Source organism: Heloderma suspectum, chromosome 1 (assembly GCF_057233095.1).
Source record: "Heloderma suspectum isolate Gila_16-S chromosome 1, 16-S_ref, whole genome shotgun sequence".
Lineage (NCBI taxonomy): Eukaryota > Metazoa > Chordata > Lepidosauria > Squamata > Helodermatidae > Heloderma > Heloderma suspectum.
Genome location: NC_139458.1, coordinates 198,103,576 through 198,123,006, shown reverse-complemented (window position 1 = coordinate 198,123,006; position 19,431 = coordinate 198,103,576). Strand labels below are relative to the sequence as shown.

General features: G+C 44.7%; 1 protein-coding gene across 1 annotated transcript in view; it reads left to right on the top strand.

Moving 5' to 3' along the window:
* Positions 1-347: 347 nt before the first annotated feature.
* The window catches only part of LOC146358602 (calcitonin gene-related peptide type 1 receptor-like), a 45,920-nt gene continuing 26,836 nt past the window's right edge, over positions 348-19,431 (top strand). Inside the window, exons 1-4 of the mRNA XM_084829887.1 lie at positions 348-590; positions 3,665-3,759; positions 15,460-15,640; positions 17,131-17,241. Of these exons, the coding sequence (XP_084686013.1) occupies positions 3,709-3,759; positions 15,460-15,640; positions 17,131-17,241 (343 nt within the window). The 5' untranslated portion in view covers positions 348-590; positions 3,665-3,708. The remainder of the gene's footprint in view (positions 591-3,664; positions 3,760-15,459; positions 15,641-17,130; positions 17,242-19,431) is intronic.

The following is a 19,431-nucleotide window of genomic DNA, read 5'->3' as shown; positions in this document are numbered from 1 at the left end:
GGTTCTTACAGCATTTCAGGTGCCAAGGAGGAAAGGGAGACATCTTCATCGTTCCTGCTTGCCATCACCAGAGAACCAGGTAAGTGGAGTGGGAGGGAAAGGAAATGGGGGGGGGGTAGTTTCAGAGCTGTGGGAAGACTTAGAAATAAACTTGGATTATCTCAGAAATAAGCTGAGCTGCTTCCCAAACTTTTGGGTGAGAATTCAACTTGTTCCTAGCTAATCCAAATCAAAGAGGGGAGAGCTCGCCCTTCACTAGTGCTGTTTGAGAAAGATAGTGAATGTAATAGTTAAAATGAAGTGGGAAGGGTCAGACGCATGTGACCAGAAGTAAGAATGTTTCCCTTGTCCTGTTGGTAAGTTACACTCTGCCAATGCTTCCAGGGCTTCTCTCTCAACAGCACAGTGAACGAGCAAGCTCTTCTGATGTTAGGGATGTTGGATGGTGCCCTGCTCACAGGATCGCATTTCAGGGTGTTTTGTTGTCCCATCTGCCTGTCCAATTTGTGTTTGGAGCAAAAACTATAAAGAACAAATTCAACTGGAAGTTATACTTCTGGTTGCTTAGAATATTTCAGGAACAGCCTTGGGTGAGTACAGATAAAGAAATAGTGCCTCTGTTCATCTATCTATCTATCTATCTGTCTGTCTGTCTGTCTGTCTGTCTGTCTATCTATCTAGCTATCTATCAATCTATCATCTATCTATCTGATGCAATTCTTCTAGTTTCTGAAGCTATTTCCTCTAAATGTGTGTGTGATCAAAAAGTGCAAAGACAAAATTACTTTCGAAATGTCAGCATTTGTTAGAAAATATGGAGTGGGGATTGGGGAGGCCTCTTTTAACAAAAAAGTCAATATTTGGCATGTCTAGGAATAGTGCTATCAGGTTGTATGCTAGGAAACAGATGAAATCTTAATATGAACTATTTAATTTTTGCTCCTGTCATGTGGAAACCTTCAGAGCATGAAAGCATGTGAAATCGTTACGTCAAGCAAATTCTGTGTGGAGTAGGCTTTGGAAAAAGAAAATAGCAGCCAAACGGATATTTCGGCCTACTCCCATTGGCCATAATACAGTGTGATCTTCTCCTGCAAAAAGGGTTACTGTATAATGGAGTGTTTCGATTCTACACTCCCATTCCCCATTAGGGATAGGGTAGGACATGATCTCCGCTCAAAATCTCTTCCAAAACTGCTTGTGGGTCTATTTCCAAGATCCATGTCCCTGCATCACATGCCATTTTTCAAAGGAGGCCACCTACCCCAGAGGGAAAGAGGCCAGACTTTACCCTTTGAATCCTACATCTCTAGACCTATTGCAATTGCACACCCATTATATCTGGCAATACCACATCACTGTGTGCTCAGCCCTGCACACATGCTTGTTGCATCTAATATATGCTTCTGTCTAGGGAGTTTCTCTTGCCATCTGGGAAGCAATGACCCAGCTTAATCTACCATGGCATCTGGCATCATCCACTTGTACACCAGATTATGTTCCTCCCCATTACACCCTCCATACATAACCCATTTCTGACCTTCCATCTCAATATTCTAATCAGTCAGTTCCTCTCTCTCTCTCTCTCTCTCTCTCCCCCTTTCCCCCCAACTTGGTGGTGATATTCAGATATGTCTTCCCATTCTTTCAGTTTGCAATTTATCGGTTAGTAAAGCCAAAGCCCCTACAAGGATCTTAATTTGGCCCTATCCAGTGTAATGGCACAATGACCCTCCATGACACTGAATATAGTAGGACTTAAGAGATGGCCGTTCCTCATGCATGCATTGTCAAAAGGTTTGTGTGGAGGCAGCATGGCTGAGATTGAGTTAAAAATGAAGCACTAGGTAAGACGTGATTCTGAGGAATCTTATAGGGGACAGCCTCTGAGCGAGGTGAGGGTGTAATCTGGGGTTATTATGTGCTAAAGCAAGTTGCACTTTTGGCCCAGGATCATCTTGGTGCCTCTTGATGGGACAGTGATGATATGGGAGATGAGTGATATGGGATAACCCCCAAAAGGCCTGTTTTAGGATGCTAGGTTTCAGTTCCTTATTCAGGCTGCTCATTCCACTCTGTGTCAAATGTTAAACTGAGAACTAGGACTGGGGAACTCGAAACTAGGGACTCTGTTCTGTGAAAAAGGTTGGGTGCTCTTGTTTTGCTGCTGCTGCTCGGCTCTCCAGAATTAAAAGAAAGGTGCCCTGGTGACCCAAAGTGCTAAGACCAAAGAGGAAACGAAACGAAGAGGCAAGGTGGGGCAGAAACCCTGGAGGAATGTCCCCTTGTTTATTTTCCCTATGTTACAAAACGCCAGGCTGTCTGAGCAGTCCAGTTAGGACCAGGGGAAGTAGAGCAGCAGCTGTGTGGGAAGGCAGGTGAATCCTAGCGTCTCATGTACTTCGGCCCTCAGTGTGCATCTTGTGAGGTGCTGTCCTCGGAGCTGTGATCTGTTTGGGGTTCATATACCAGAGGTGGTGTGCTGTGAGTGGGTGCTGAGCGACACAACATCCTCTGTCATGGGGTAGTCATCAATATGGGGGCAGATTTTGAAAATTAATTTCTGCCTCCCTTTAAGTCACTGCACAGATAATTTCTTGTGCCAGTTGTGAGGCTGGGATAAAGTTCTGCCATCAATGGCCACTTGGCTGTGGATTGAAAAGGTATGAGACGTGGTGCAAGTGTGCTCCTCCCCCATGTCATCCCCATGTTGGCCACATATCCACCTCATTTTGGTCACTCCACCAGCATATAGTCCCCAAGAGTTCCGCCAGCAGAGTGTTCCACTGGTGCATATGGGGTGAATCCTGCTGGAGTAGTGGTCATGCCAGTGGAGGACCCGGCATAGCTAGTCTTCTGCCAAATTCTGAAGCCCCTCAGCCAGCATAACCTCTGTAAATGATTGTGCCCTTCGTGACCCATTGTCCTCACCCAGTTTTCCTTACCCAATTGTCCAAAACTCCTTTTTTGGAATGAAGACAGGGGGAGGTCAGTCTATTTCTGCATATCCCCATGGACCTATGGCCTGACTAGAGTCCACCCAGAGAAGAGCCTTCAGTGTGGTGGCTCCCTTCCTAGGGAACTCCCTGTCTCTGGAGATCAGGCAGGTGCCAACAAAAAACACACCAAAAGGTGTGTTGCTTTTGGCGTCTCTTGAAAACAGCTGTATTCCAGGAAGCCTTCCCTGACTGACCAGCCATGGTTTTTATTGGCATTCTGTTTTTAAAAAGAATAATTTTAATACGATGCTTTATTCTTTTTATCTTTGTACTATTTTATCTTTTATTGTTCACCACTCCAGAATCTGTGGAGCGCTATATAAATTTAGCGCTATATATATACATGTGGAGCGCTATATAAATTTCATAGAATCATAGAATAATAGGGTTGGAATATCTGTTCTTGCAATGGATTTTTTTTTATACAAGTGCATGCTTCATGTAGATAATCCTAAAACGTAAGATATTTAGCATTTTATTTATTAAATATTAAATGCCCACACCTAGTTAGAAGCAGTCTCTTCTAATAGGGGTATTAACCATATACTTGAATCTCTCCCATTAAAATCAAAGGGGCTTAAAAGTACTTAATTTTGGCTGGATCATGTTCTTAAAGTCTATAATATCTTTTGTGTGTCTGTATACAATTTTATGTTTCATTTCAGCCACACTGTGCCTTCTTTCAAAACTACAGTGCACAGATTTACTGATGGAGATAATTCGGATCACACAGCTCCTACTTCCCTTGGCTGTTACCATGGTGAGTTTCTTCACTGGAGGTTCTCATATAATATGTCATTTTTTAAAAAAGAGAAATTAAAATATTTCTCATGCTTCAGCACTGTTGTATTTTTTGTTAAGTGGTGCCTGGTTTTAACATAGGTAACTGGAGAAGCCAAACATTCCAGTCTTGTGAACTATAAGGCAGAATTCCCATTATGTCCTCCATACTTCTTTCACCAATGCAGTCCTAACTGCTGTATTTCCTTCTCAAGGACATGTGCAGTAACCAATCACATCACATACCATGTTCAAGTGTAAAACTATAAAAATAAAGAGAAGATACTGGGTGGGGTTGCAGAAAGCAGTAACAACTGGTAGTGTATGTTTTTCTAAGCTTTTAAGTTGTGCCTTCATCTTCTTGTTCTAAGCTTAACATGATACCATCTTCTTTCTAGAATTGTTTTCAAAAAAATTACTTTTTGTTAATAAATGTTTTAAAATACAGTCTAGGAATGTGGGCATCTATTTATACAGTGACTGTGCTGTTTGAGGGTGGATTGCAAGCTGTGAATCCAGCTTATCCCCATTATGCAGGGCTGTAGGGATCTGCTTTTGTAGATCACTGTCATTTAAGTTTAAGAAGTCCAAATAGATTTTTGGACCAAAAAAATGTTGGACCTACAATTCATATCCAAAACATGCAAACCATAGCACCCAGTCAATGCAGGCTTTCTCTTTGCTGGCCTCAGATCCCAGAATATTCATCATCTGCTTCACACATTGTTTCACTTGATTTAACACACTATGGTTTCCAGGGGCAACTTCCCTTCTTTACTTGGGGGTCAGAGCTCTGACTCAAAAGGACTGCTTTCCCTACTCCTAGGAGCAGTACTAATCTCAAAAGGGCTCTTCCTGCTAACTAGGAAGAAGGAAAGTGGAACACTGTATCCAGGGAGCCCCTCATCTTTGAGGCACTAACCAATAGCCAAAATAAAGGGGAAGCAAACTACAAAACTGGGGGGAAATCAGGGGACCCATTAAGGGTGGATGAATCTGTCAGTCCTCTTCTCTCCATTTCTAATTTTCCCAAATTTAAGTTTGGCTCATTCAGTCTTAAGCTCGGCTTATCCTGAACTTTAAGCACTTTTTTTTTTATTTTGCAGGAAAATTCATGAGCATTTTTGTGCATATTTCTCCTAATGCATGCGTTTTTGTGTGTGTTTATGCAAATGTATACATTTGGCAAGCGATTTTCCTAATATGTGAACGTTATTTTCCCTAATCTACATGTTTTTTGATGCATTTTTTTATTGGAGATTAGAGAACGCCATTGCAAAATTTGGAGGAGTGCGATAACTGAGGATAACCAATTTTTGGTTCACATAGTGGTTTAAAAGTCTGAAAGTTAGCATTAAAATGTGAACTGAATGGATTTCTCCACCATCCAGAGGATCCATGCACTACTTGGATCTGTATCCAAGTCCAGAGGGATTTAAAAAATGCCTTTCCCAGATCCCTGCCCCAGATAGTATACTAAAGCTTATCCGAGTCAGTTTGATGTAGATATCAGAACACTCAAAGAGGATGGCAGACATTATGCTACTGGAATGGCCTACTACGAGAAATTTCTAAAACACTAAAGTCTATAAATTCTCAGCCCCTTATCTTAAAGGAGTACTAAATCTCTAAAGTAGGAGGCCACAACCTCTAAACAGTTCCTAGCATACCAGTTCTAACAACACAGTTCTAGCAGTTCAGCATTAGCAGATTCTAAAAACACCTAGCAAAGCACTTTCTAGAAGCACATCATCTAGTGAAAGTCATTTAAACTAAGCAAAGCATTTAATGTTTCTTCCCGTTCCCAACTGAGGATGTGATAGTGCACCAGAAACAGAAAAATATTGGATCTCCCTTGCCAAGACTACAGCTATGCTAATGTGTGAGCAGTCTAACATGTGTTTGACTGCATTCTTCCCCAGAGCTCTTACCAAATGTGCTCTCTTAGACCCCTTTATATACTTGTGGATATCCCAACACCCTCATCCATTAAGGGATCTTTTAACCTTGGCAATAGCATGTCTTGGCAGAAGGGGACCCAATGATACAAATACAAACAGGTTTCTTTGAAAATGGGGAAATTTATTAAGTATACAAGAATCAAATCCCAAAATACAGAAACCCCAAAATATCAGCAGATTACAAATAAAACATGCAGACCAAACCACTAAAGACAATCAAGGAATGGATGGTGAGAAGAACCATGCACTGGGTTTGCATAGCAGAGAAAATAGCTTTAGAGGCTAAGCTGAGGGTGGCGGTGTGTAAGCAAGGCCCTGGACATGCATGTAGCAACTGGGCTCATCTGGGATGAGCTTATGATTCTAAGGAGAGTTGGGGAGTTCAGAGCTAGGCAAATCTGGGGCCCTATTGGGGGGGGGGAATGGAGAGAAAAGGGCTTGAAAGAATGAGACTGCAAGAGTGGGGAGGAAAAAGAGCTCATGGCAACTTGTTTTTCATAGCTGGTGGTGTGCCGAGCTAGTTGGTCCACAGGAGCAAAAATTGATAGTTTTAGGAGGCTGGATGGCCAGGGGTCATATACATGCATGCAACACCAGTCCTATCTTAGTGTGCAGGGATGGGGAAGTTTAAACATCCCCATTGAGATCTAGGGATCTCTGGGTGTTGGGAGAATAACCTCCACCAAGACTCCTGATTCCTGCTGCACAGAGACAGTCATAGAACTGTAGGACAGCAACTGCCAGAGTGTCTTCTAGAAGAGGCTCTGGACTCCAGCTTTCAGAGGATAGGCCCTCTAAGACCAGGTCCTAGAGCATCTGTAGCGATGAGGGGTTGCAAGCCCCCTTTTCCCCACTAGCTCAGCCCCTTCAGCTTACCTTGCCTACTAGGGAAGGTGACTCTCAGATTCTCCTGAGCTTGACAACTCACTCCACCCAACATCAACCTGTATCTCTGGCAGTGGCCACATAAGTCAACTCATTAATGAATAGCCTCAGCTTCCAGCAAGGACCAGGAGGGAGGCAACCGGCCATTGCTGTGTCCAGGAGTGAGAAAAGGGCCCTCCATCATCAGCATGACGGAGTGGGGACTGGCAGGGGGAGGGGAACAGACCAAGCCAGATGGGCTGAGGTGAGGCCTATCCAGTCTACCTGGTGGATAGGCCTCACCATCAATGGTGGCTGCAGCCCTGAAGCTCCCATCCTGGTGGAAACCTGTGCTCCCCCTCTCTGCATCTGGGGCCGCTGCTGTCTGTTCTGAGGAATCCAAGGCTTTAGATCGGGGGCCACATCAGTCCCTCCAGGGGTCCCAAACCAGCCCTCCAAGGTTCCCCAGAAGGCCCTCCCCCTCCTCCTGTCCCTGGCCCCTCCCCCACATGCTATCAATCATTTGGCGGTTTCCTGGCTTTCTGCAGTGTTTTCCCCATTCTGCAGTGTTGAAATCCCTCTCTTAAGGCTTAGTTTTCGGCAGGAAGAGCTTTAAACTAAAATATGCTGGGAGTGGAGTTTGTTGGGCCTGCCCGCGTGTCTTCAGCCCCACCCACTGCTGGAGTGCCAGCTTGAGAGCTTTAAACTAAAATACGCTGGGAGTGGAGTTTGTTGGGCCTGCCCGCTTGTCTTCAGCCCCACCCACTGCTGGAGTGCCAGCTTGAGAGCTTCTCCAAAATGGAATTCAGCCCTTGGGCCGAAAGAGGTTCTGCACCCCTGTTTTAAATTAAAAGGATCCAGAGGCCTCTAGGAGGAGAACATTTTCTCCTGAGTTTTGTTGTGTTTTCTAAGGAACTATGAGCCAGCCCCTATTTTCTTTCGTCCTGGTGACAAATTCTTTGTTATAACTCTGTTGTTTTCCTGGCTGCTTCTGAGGCAGGAGACAACTCGTATGTTTTCACTGGGCACAGTGCCCAGCACTAAAGCTTAATTTTGTTTAAATTAACCCGGAGGGAACCCAGCTGTGGCCGTGGGCCCCTGCCAGGCTACAAGAAAGAAAGAAAGAAAGAAAGAAAGAAAGAGAAAGAAAGATGTACTCGCTGTACAGTTTTTTCTGTGGACAGGCCTTTCCAGTATTAGCCTAGAACCAGTCAAAGCATCCTCCTGGAAGTGGGAACAGCTATGCTCAGCATTGTTGGAGGGGACTGGCAGTCCTAAGGGGTGTCTCTACAGTCGATATGCTGCAAGCTGGCTCCATTTCAAGGTTCTTTGGGGCACATGACGTCATGGCCATCCTGCAGCCACCCTGGAGCTTATCAGGGAAAAACCAGATTTCCTACGACTTCTTAAAGTCCGATTCTTTTCCTTAAATCAGTTCTCCGCAGTATAGTCTTGTGTGCCCCAACCCCTGCAGTTAGTTCGGGTATGCCAGCCCTGCCCAGGTGTGCCGTTCACCCTGACCCTGTTCAAGGGATGTTTCCTACCTCAATGTTTCCCGGCCCTGTGTTTCCCAGCACAAATCAATTAGTGTCTACTCAGAAGTAACTCCCATTGTGGTCCATTAAGCTTGTTCCCTGAATGTGCACTTCAGAATTTACAGAGATCCCCTCAATCTGTAGCACATTTTAAAGCACTAATTCCCTAAAGACTATAAAGCACTATCTCGAAACTGCACTTCTCCACTGTTTGGTTTATTGCTGTTCAAAAGTAACTAATTCACACCTTCGACCCTGCACTGCATCGGGTTAGAAAGGCGGCTGGTTTCTCATCCTGTGTTTCCCATCCCTGTCTTTCCCAGAACAACCATATGCGTGTCTACTCAGAAGTAACTCCCATTGTGGAAAATGAGACTTGTTCCCAAAATGCACACTCCAAAAGTTCCCAAGATTCCCATGCATCGAAATAATACATTTAGGAGCCTTATTGTCGAAGCCTATCATGGCAAAAAAACAAAACACCAGGGGCACAAATGGCGTAGCGGCCGCCATTTGCATTCCTGTTTTTTTGCCGTGATAGGTTACGTACGTATTTATGTAGCCTATCACGGCAAAAAAACAGAGGCGCAAATGGTGTAACGGCCACCACCACCTTTCAGCCCCCCGTCCCACCACCCCGCGAAAGGCGCACGAAACGGGACACTTACCTGGTGCCATTCATGCTGCTTTGCGAATGGTGGCCACATCTGCGGCCGCCATTCGCTTCCCTATTTTTGCCATGATAGGCTACGTAAATATTTACGTAGCCTATCACGGCCATCACATGGACACAAATGGCGTCCCTGCATTAGCCGTGATAGGCTACGTAAGTATTTACATAGCCTATCACGGCAAAAATAGGGAAGCAAATGACGGCCGCAGATGTGGCCGTCATTCACAAAGCAGCGTGAATGGTACCAGGTAAGTGTCCCGTTTCGCACGCCTTTCGTGGGGTGGGGGGGATGGGGGGCTGAGTGCACTGGCATTCGGCCTCACCGAGATCCGTGGCAGAATTCTCTGACATCCCTAGCTTTTCAGAAGTAAATAATTCACAGCTTTGATCCTGTGCAGCATCGGGAGCTTCAGCGGAAAGTAGGGATGTACGAAAGTCACTTACCTTTTCGACGAGGCGATTCACGGTGGGGGGGAGGCGCTCCGCACCTCCCCCTGAAATCCTTCTCCAGCCAGCTCCACTCCATGGAGATTCCGTGGAGCCACTGGCTGGGGCCGCCCGCAGCCGGAAATCTGGCCACTGGGCAGCCTTCCTTCCAGAAGAAAAAACAAACAAACCCAAGTACGCAAATGGCGGCGGCTACGGCGGTTGCCATTTGCGTTCCCTTTTTTTCCACAGTGTTAGCCTACGTAAATATTTACATAAGCTATTATGGCGAAAAAAAGGGCAACGCAAATGGCATAGTGGGCGCCATTTGCATTCCTTTTTTCCCCGCCGTTTCAGCCTACGTAAATATTTATGTAAGCTATTATGGCGGGGAAAAAAGGAACGCAAATAGCTCCCACTACGCCATTTGCATTGCCCCTTTTCTCGCCGTAATAGCTTATGTAAATATTTACGTAGGCTAAAACTGCAGAAAAAAAGGGAACGCAAATGGCAGCCGCCGTAGCCGCCGCCATTTGCATACGCGGGTTTTGTGTTTTTTTTCTTGATTTGCTGTGATAGGCTACATAAATACTTATGTAGCCTATCACGGCAAAGGGCAGATGGCAATGGCAGCCACGGCAGTCAGTCAAAAGACCTGCCGCCGGAGCCACCGCCAGAGCTGCCGCCGTCCAGAACATCCGCCCCAGGTAAGCCTCGTCCTGGGGGGAATCTGCGGGGGGGCGGGGGGGCAGGCCGTTCCACCACGGATTTTGGGGGGCCGAATGCCAGTACATTCAGCCTCACTGAAATCCGTGGCAGAATTCTCCACCATCCCTAGTGGGAAGGACAAAGGGGTTGGCGGGAGCCACAGTGCTTCAAGTATTCAGAGGGTTAACTTTCCGAAAGGCTGTGAATTGCTATGTTGAAGCTATTTTCTCAACTGTTAGGGAGTAATTAATGTGAAGGATTGAAGCTTCAATCATTTGCAGCTTTGTCAGGTGTAACGAAGGATGGGGGAAGCCTCTCGCATTGGAGGGAGGGAGCCTCTCACATTGGTTGATCAGCCCCTGCCAGTCTAATGACATTCACCCCAATCCCCCCACCCCACCCAGAAGTATGTTCCTGTGAAGGGACTTAGAATGGTTAGGTGCTCTTGTTCATGGAGCCTTGCACGAACCAAAGCCAGCTCCTTGAAAAATCTGGGTAAACCACCATTGGCTTCTCCTTCTGTTGTCATGGAGACACCTCCCTAGAGACTCAGAGCAAGGTAAAAATTAAATGACTAGAAATACAGTGTTAACCCATCCTTTTGCTTCATGAAATTTAATTTAATTTCGAAATAAAGTTAACAAAGTAAAGGCAACAAAAAGAACATACATAACAATAAATCATGATCACTAAAGAAACAAAACAATTCACTAATTATAATTCTTAGTCTATAACTGATATGCTTATGGAACATCAACAGTAAACAGGCTAAGAAGGAGCTCAATGCCAAATGAAAGAATAAAACTACAGTTTATACAGCATATAAAAGGAGTGTATGTGAGTGCATGTTATTTTGTGCGAATGTGTGCATTAGTCAGAAAAAATTAGGGATGGACGAATCCCTTACCTGGCTCCGCACAGGGGCATCCATGGTGGGGGGAGGCACTCCGTCCCTCCCCCCGGAATCCTCCCTGGCCGGCTCTGCTCCATAGCGGCTCCATGGAGCCACCGTCCAGGGCCATCCGCAGCCAGAGGCAGCTGTCGTAGCAGCTGCCATTTGCATCCTTGCAAGCAGCCGTGATAGGCTACGTAACTATTTATGTATCCTATCACGGCAAAGAGCAGGGACGCAAATGGCGTAGTGGCCGCCATTTGCGTCCCTGCTCTTTGCCGTGATAGGCTACGTAAATACTTACATAGCCTATCATGGCTGCTAGGACGCAAATGGCAGCCACAGCAGCCCAGCCACGGCTGGCTGGGAGACCAGCCACCGTCGCCACTGCTGGAGCCGCCAGCGGAGCCACCGCTGCATCCGCCCCAGGTAAGTTCCGTCGCAGGGGGATATCGCAGGGGGGCGGGAGGCCGTTCCGCCACGGATTCCGGGGGGAACTCTCTGACATCTCTAGAAAAAATATAGGCACTTGATTGGAATTTGATCAAAAGTTTGAAGAGTTTCAACCTAGGAAATAAATGGAAACCATGGTGCCATATATCTTTTAAAGCTCAGGGCAAGGTAAAAAATAATTTAACTGTGACTAGAAAATGCAGTGTTAAGCCCTCTACTCCGCTCATTCTTTTATGTATTATAAAGATTTGCCCTCTCAGTTTAAGAGGGCACCCCATCAGCTATCTGCTTTATAAATTTGGGAATGGCAGTAGGTTCAATAGCAATGGGGGGCTCAGAAACTCCTGGGGGGGCACCTGTGGACCATTGGCCATGGGTTGTTCTTCCCTGTCCTAGGCCATGCTTTCTGGAACAAAATGGATTCTTAAGCCAAGGTGTTTGGTTAATGCCAGTTAAATCCTTTGCACATAATCCATACCAGCACATCTGTAGCAGTGCTATCAGGAAGCCAAACCATTGCCAAATCAATGCTTCCCACCACCATTCTGCAGCCTTGTGTTTTTTTAGAAAAGGGAGTCTCCGTCAGCAGCTGGGACTTCTGGGAGCATGATCACTACTGCCCATACCGTGAAGGAGGTGAAAAGGGTAAACAGGATGGTTTCATGGCTCTTTCAATCCACCCCTAAAGCTCCCACTTTTGAGTTTAAAAGTTCTGTCAATTTATTCAGTTTTGGCTTAATGATTATAATAATAAACATGAAATCTTTATTCTTTAAATGCAGGATGATATTAAGAAGGGAGGGGAAAACCTAAAGATGAGGGGATGGGGGGCGGGGGGGCAGATTTACTGTTCATATTGCATTGGAAAATGAAAAGAAAACTAATGAACTGTTAATAACCAAAAAAATGCGGAAAGTTCCAGCTTTGCTATAGTCATGTAAGTTCAAATCATTTAACAGTGATTTCGCTATTATAACAAACCAAAATACCTCAACTCTATGTGCTCTGTGGTATAGCTTTAAACGCCCCCCCCCCCCAAAGAACATAGGTTGTAGTGGTTGTTTTAGATCCAAAGTACCACGCAACTGGCTATGTTAGCCCTCATGAGATTTTAGACTTTTCATGAACAGCAGCCCTTAATGCCATGTTGCATAAAAAGGCCTTTTGGAATGAAAGGGGGTTTCAAAGTAGACATGATGCAACAGTGCAACAGGTTCGATTTCCAAAGTGAATATTTATTTGTTTACAACATTTATATACTGCTCCACATCTAAACAGATTCCAGAGCAGTGAACAATAAAAGATAAAAGATGAGATAAAAGGACAAATCTCCATGTTATAAATTATTGTTGGTTTTTTAAAAAGAAATGGAATTCCGATCAAACCATCACCAGTCAATTAAGGAAGGCTTCCTGAAATAAAGATATTTTCAGGAGGTGCCAGAAACGGCACAGTGTTAGCACCTGCCTGACCTCCAGAGGCAAGGAGTTCCATACAAAAGGGGCCACCACGCTGAAGGCTCTTCTCTGAGTGGACCCCAATCAGGCCAGGAGCATGGTGACATTGCAATTCTGCTGCTGCTGCAAACAAGTATTCGAAACCCTCCTTATGCCTGATTCTATCTGATTTAATTTTAATTGGGAGTGAGAGTTATTGGTGACTGGATGAAAAAAACCTCTCTTATTCATGTAACTCAGAGCGAGACACGGAGTGAGAGAGAGATAGTTGGGTGTGTCACACATATCCTGTGAAAACTGGAGAATTATGCACAAGGGCTGCAGCAAGCTTTCCATCCACATCTGAGGAAGGTAGAAAGACTTTCCTCCACTTTATAGGTGAAATTGGCACTGCAGCAACCTCTACAGTTCATCTCTTTTTCTCCATGCTGTCCCCTAAGCAGAAGATTATTCCACACCATCTGGCTCTCTTACATTTCCCCCAGTTTGTCAATGGCTAAAGTCTATCCTCATTGTGGGAAACCTTTCTGTATCTGTCCCTCCTTGCTCCCCCAGGTTTCCTACTAATGAGTTCTTCCCTCTGTAAAACCTACTGTTATTTAAATAGATGTATTAGTTACAGGTAGCGCTGTGCCAAAAATTTCTTCCACTTGTTTACCATTCTTGTTCCATTTGATAGAGAGAAAATTGCTTTCAAAAGGAAAATAAAAGGAGAATACAAATTCAGAGATGGGATTCAGGGTCCTGGTGCTTCCTTTACTTACAAGATGGCTGAGAGGAAAGTACATGACTGTCCTGTCTTTCATAGTACGGTCATCTCTCTGGAAACCTGTAGCCTCCTTGGCATTCTGCAATTCAGTTAAAGACCATGGAAATACGTCATGAGGTAACTCCTCTCCCATGAGGCTTTTCCAGATCAGGAAGCATGGGAAGCCAAGGAGGCTGCAGAATGATAGGGTCATATGTAAGGCAAAGAAACAAACAAAAAGCAGCCTCTGCCATCTCACAGTGCTGAGGCAGCTTGAAAACCCCACCCAAAGAACTTGGGAATAAATTCTAAACAGCCTGAGAATGAGGCAGAAAAACAGAACCTTCTTCCAACAGGGGAGAACACTTTTGGGAAATCGGAGGACAGATTTTGACACAATACTTGCTCTACTTCTTTCCCGGAGCCAGACATAACACTGACCCCTACACCTGCTACAGGGCTTTCAGGGAAGGAGCAGTATTAAGAGTAGCTGCATTCAAGACCTTTTCCTGGGGAAATGTCCAAGAATTTCCCTTTTTTGCTCCCCATAGAAATAGGACACCGCTTTGCAGAATTTTCTGCAAATATTCCTCACCATTTTTGTGGGATGTGGTAGCCTTTCTACCCCTCCGCACCGAATACCCTAGAACGACACTAGGTGTGGGAGATTGTGGAGAGTGCAAAATGGGAGTCAGGCTGCCAGCACAGCTGTTGCTGTTGCCATGAGAGGTACCAATACAAAAACCAAAACTCCTCAAGAAAAATGTAAGAAGGGGTGCTACAGCCACTGCTAATATTGAACCCTAACTCTGAGAAACTGTTGGAGAATTCCTCCTCCCCCTGAAGAAATTCAGTGAAATGGTCCATCCCCTACCCCACTTCCTCTGTCTACAAACAGAGTGTTCAAGAGCCCATTTGTGCATTGCCCTAGTTATAATTTCTCCTTGTTAAGCCATTACAGGTCCTCCCCCCTTATGTGGACTACTTACCATACATACATGATGCCAAATTACATAACAGACTTGCATGCAATTAGACCAAATAATCTCATTTTGGTAAAAAAAAAAAAAAAATCATGTTAGTTTTTCATGTAAATCCATCAAATGAAACGTTTTCTGGCCTACAAACCAAAACTGTTAGAATGTTCAGATATGTATAGAACAGGGGAAGACATTCTTTCACAGACTGAGAGAATTGCTCTTACAGCACAATTGTATGGATGTTAACTCAAAAGTAAGGTTTATTGAGTTCTTACACTTCATTAATTGTTGGAGTTTGGGGCTGCAATACTATCCACAGTTATCCAGGAATAAGCTCCAGTGAAAGCAGTGAGACTAATCCCTCAGTAAACAGGCTGTAGCTCAGTAGCAGAGACCCTGCTTTGCGTGTAGAAGGTCCCTGGTTCAATCCCCAGCATCTCCAGGTGGGGCTGGAAAAATTCCTACCTGAAACTCTGGAGGGCCTCTGCCAATCAGTGTTGACAGTACCGGGCTAGACGAGCCCATGGTCTGACTCAGTGTAAGACAGCTTCCTATGTTCCTAGGTGTAGGATTGCCCAATTAAGTAATAGTACAATCCTAAGCATTTTTTTTGTTCAATGAGTGCCAATGAGTTCCAATAGGATGTAGTTAAAGTGTGCTCGGAATTGCAATGTATATCCGCATATACATCTGAAATTCATTCTGAATACCAGACTGGTGTTGCAGCACCAATCATTTTTGAAGAGGTATTGGTCCTGCAAGAGAAGATGGGAGATCCTTTTTACAAGCTGATTCCTCCCATCTGATTTTGCAAATACTTGTACTAAAGTAGTCAATTACTTTTTTAAAAAAACCTACTGCCCAGTTAATTGGGAACAACATTTTGTAATTGCTTGGAAGTTTTTAAATTAATTGATGAATCAACTGAACATTGTAGCCCCAACAACAATGGCAATTTGCACTATATTTCCTTTTGTTTTCAGGTTTGTGTCAAATCAATTCCAGAAGAGTGCAGTGGGGATTTGACCGAAGAAAGCTTTATAAGGGAAGATGGGGCTGTGACGGAAGATCTCCCTTCAGTCGGGCTAACAATAAATAAAATCCTGAAGGCACAGTTTGAATGTTACCAGAAAATTCTACAAGCTCCTTTACATAAGAATGAAGGTTTTAAAAAGTGTTATTTTATGTTTCAAACATATATATTTTTTTATAAAGGCTTCATTCACACAAACAAAGGCAATCCTAAGGAAATCATGCAACTATCATTCATACAAACCTCTTGAGACCACTTTGATAGCGTGTATATTAAGGACCCCTTGAAAACAGTTTAAAAAATTTAGGTGAGTGCAGAATGTAACAGCCACTTGTTGGTAAAGGCGGGTAGAAAAGAGCAGAACACGCCTGGTGTGCTTGCACTAGCTGCCAATTCCAGGTACTGGATTTATTCATTTATTTATATCTGTATTTATTTAATTTGAAATATCTGTACCTCATGTTTCCATCCTATTATCCAAAACTTTTTACAAATAAAACAATGACAACAATCCAAACTTCATAAACCAGTCTGGCAGCAGGAAGAAAATGACAACAATCCAAACTTAATTAATCAATCTGGCAGCAGGAAGAAATAAAACACAAAGACAGCACATGAACAGAAAGCTGCAGCAAACCATGCATGCTCCAGTTCCAAGACTAATGTAAGAAATTCACCCAGTTTAACTGAAGTGAAATGCAGAGTTAGAGTGAACCAAGTTAACAGAATGGGACAAATTCTGTTATCCCTGTGTGTGTTTTTTTCCCCCCTTGGGGGGATTTTAAAAAGTCTCCGAGTCATTTTTTTCTTTGTTTGAACCCCCCTCCTGTGTGTGGGGGGGAAATGGGGGGAAGGTTTAAGCCTCCCTTCCCAGAGTATGGTGGGACCAGAATTTACACTAGAGTAAATAAAACAATCAGGCTCAGCTACACAGCTGAGCTACCCAGCTCAGCTAGTTTTATCAGCTAAATAAAACTATCAGCCTCAGCTTTGTAAACTGCCCAGAGAGCTTCAGCTATGCGGCAGTAGAAATGTAAATAATAATTATAATATAATATAATAATTAAAATAAATATACTATAAATAAACTGGCAAAGGTGAAAACAAAACAAATGTTCTTTTTTAAAAAAGAAAACCAATTCTTGAAGTTTGAGGTTGAAAACACGTGATGTAAGATTTTGTTCCTCTTTTCTCCCTCTGGTGTCCTTTCAGCTCTCTTCTTCCTCCTCTAACTATCACAACTGAATTTTCTTCAGCCCCTTTCCCAATTTTCTGTGCCTGTCCTTTCATTGGCTCAGCACTATAAGACCTGACAGGAGTAAGCATTATTACACATGCGTACACACACTGTGTCACATGTTACATTACATGTACAGTATAAGGCATATGCATTAACCTCCCCTTTGCCTCATCCCTCTCCCTTTTCTCTTCCCAAGCTGCCCAAAGCTCAAGCTTTGAACTTTTTCAAAGTTTCAACATTTTCTGCATGTGTACACTGCTCAAGCTTCAGTTTTAAAAAACATGAGCAAAATCGGTCTGATAGACCTCTAGTAATAAGCCTTGCACTACCATATTCTTATATAAGATTAGGACTGAATGTGATTTATCTAAATTTTTGTAGGCTCTCACTGCAGTAGATCATGGGATGGCTGGCTGTGCTGGGATGATGTTGATGCAGGAACAACAGCAGTGCAGAACTGTCCTGATTACTTTTATGACTTTCATCCTTCTGGTAACTTTTTGAAATTATGTATATAATATATGCACTGTGAGTTGTCCGCATGGGAATCATGAGAAAGAGTAATTAGTAATGGTGTTCTCTTGGACTTTAAAAAAACACCAAATAATTATGACCAGACTTTGACTGACTTGGGTTGTTATTACACCAACATGACCAGAAACAGAAGTTGAAAGTCCATAAAATGTCCTGTTCCTCCACATCATAATAATACCGTAAACACATTTTGGGAACATTTCTCCTAAGCTCCTGGGCAGGGAAAGCTTGTGCAGTGCTGGCTCTAGGTTTTTGAGGGTCCTTGGGTGAGACACCCTCAATGAGCCCTCTCCCTGTGAGTCTACCTTCTCACTGCCATTGTTACCAGCTGCTATGGTTCCTCATCCTCTTTCTCATCATTGCTACCACTTGCTTCCTTGACAGGCAGAGAGCCAGTGAGCAAGCTGGCAGTGGTATCTACTGCTGCTCCTCCTCACTACCATCATTAACTGGGTGAATGCGAGCCATGGCAGCCGCCAGAGACCCTATCACCACGCACCAACCAGGTGAATGGTGAATAGGAAGAGCAACTCCAAGGGGCTGTTGTCAGTGAGCTTGTGCTGGAGTGTGGACCCTCAGTAGAAGCCCAACCATTGTTACCCCTGATGCTTGCCCCAAGCTTGTGCATTAACTGTTGGAGGAGATATGAAAAAAATATTTCAGGCATCAGAGTGGTGTGTAGGAACTGGAAGTGCAAGGCACATGGGGTGTGAGAATTTGTGTTGCACTGTGAAAATTCTGTTTGCTTTTCTTTCTTTTTTTAAAAGAAAATAACCTGTACCCTAAATAGGAGATGACATGCAGCTAGGTAGAGGCTGGATAGTCAGCCTGACTTAATTGCTCATGGATAGTAGTGATTTAAAGTAGAAAATCTCTATTTTTCATACAACAGCCATGGTCTGTAACTGGGTTACCTAACTGTAGGGATGGGCGGACCCGCCCACACCTGGCCTCATCAGCTGCTCGTCGAGCTGCTGTCACCTGCCCCTCCTCATAGTGCCGCATGAGATTCTCAGCAGTTTGGTGAGCAGCCAGTGAGGTTGTGGGGTGCTCTGCCCTCATCGCAAGCCACTGCCATTTTGTGTCAGGTGCTGGAGTCCCTGTCGCTGTGTGCGAACCGCTTGCCCACTCCTCCTTGCAAGGAAGAGAGGACAATGAGCGATTGGCACACAACACTGGGGACTCTTGTCTTGCCCCTGCCGGATCTGAAGTCCTCATGGTCTCTTTCCTTTCAAAACGAGGGCTTGACAGCCAAAAATAAAAAAAGGCCACAAGGACTTGGCAGCTGGCAGAGGCAGGAGTTCCTGTCGCCGCATGCCAGCCACTCAGCCTCTTGTCCTTGCAAGGAGTAGCTACAAAGACTCCTGTCCTGCCCCTGCCGGCTCAGAAGCCCTCACAGTCTCTTCCCTTGCAAAGAAGGAGACACGAGGGCTTGCAAGGAAAAGAGAGGTGAGTGGTCGGCGCACGGTGATAGGGTCTCTGGCGGCTGCCATAGCTCGCAACGAGGATGGACTGCTCCTGGCCATTCACTGTGACCAGGTCCGCAAGCGCCTCATGGCTCAATGAGCGGAGTCCAGGGGGTGGATGTGGGGGAGTCCACCAGACTCCCGGACCCTGGCAGGTGCTCACTCGCTCGCAACATCCCTACCAGTGTATCTGCTCAATCTGCTGTTCTGGTGCTAACCGTTGATGGGCAACTTTAAGGCCTCTGCTCTGTTTTCTTATTGCTGTCTTTAAACTGGACTTGAACTGAACAGCCCTTCAAACAGAGGAAGTAGGGCACATAGCCACCCTAGCAAGTTATTGTTACTCAGGTCTCTTTTCCCTAGTTGCCAACCGGAAAATTTGGTTCTGGATTTGTGAATGCTATGTTGGGGACAGAAACCTTCAGGGACAGTTTCGCATTGTTTTAGGCAGCTGGTGTTTTTCTAGGCCTTACACAGGCCTACACAGGAAGACTCCAGGCTCATGGAGTTGCTAGCTGCAGGGAGTAACTAACAATGTAACTTTTTCTCATCCTGGTCCATTGTTCAACGGCTTGGCCACTGCTTTGTCAGCAAGATTGCCTGCTTCTCAGACTTCAAGCAGCAAAACTTTCTGCCCTCAAGGAGAGACAGGCCTGCTTATGAAGCAAAGTTTCACTCCCAT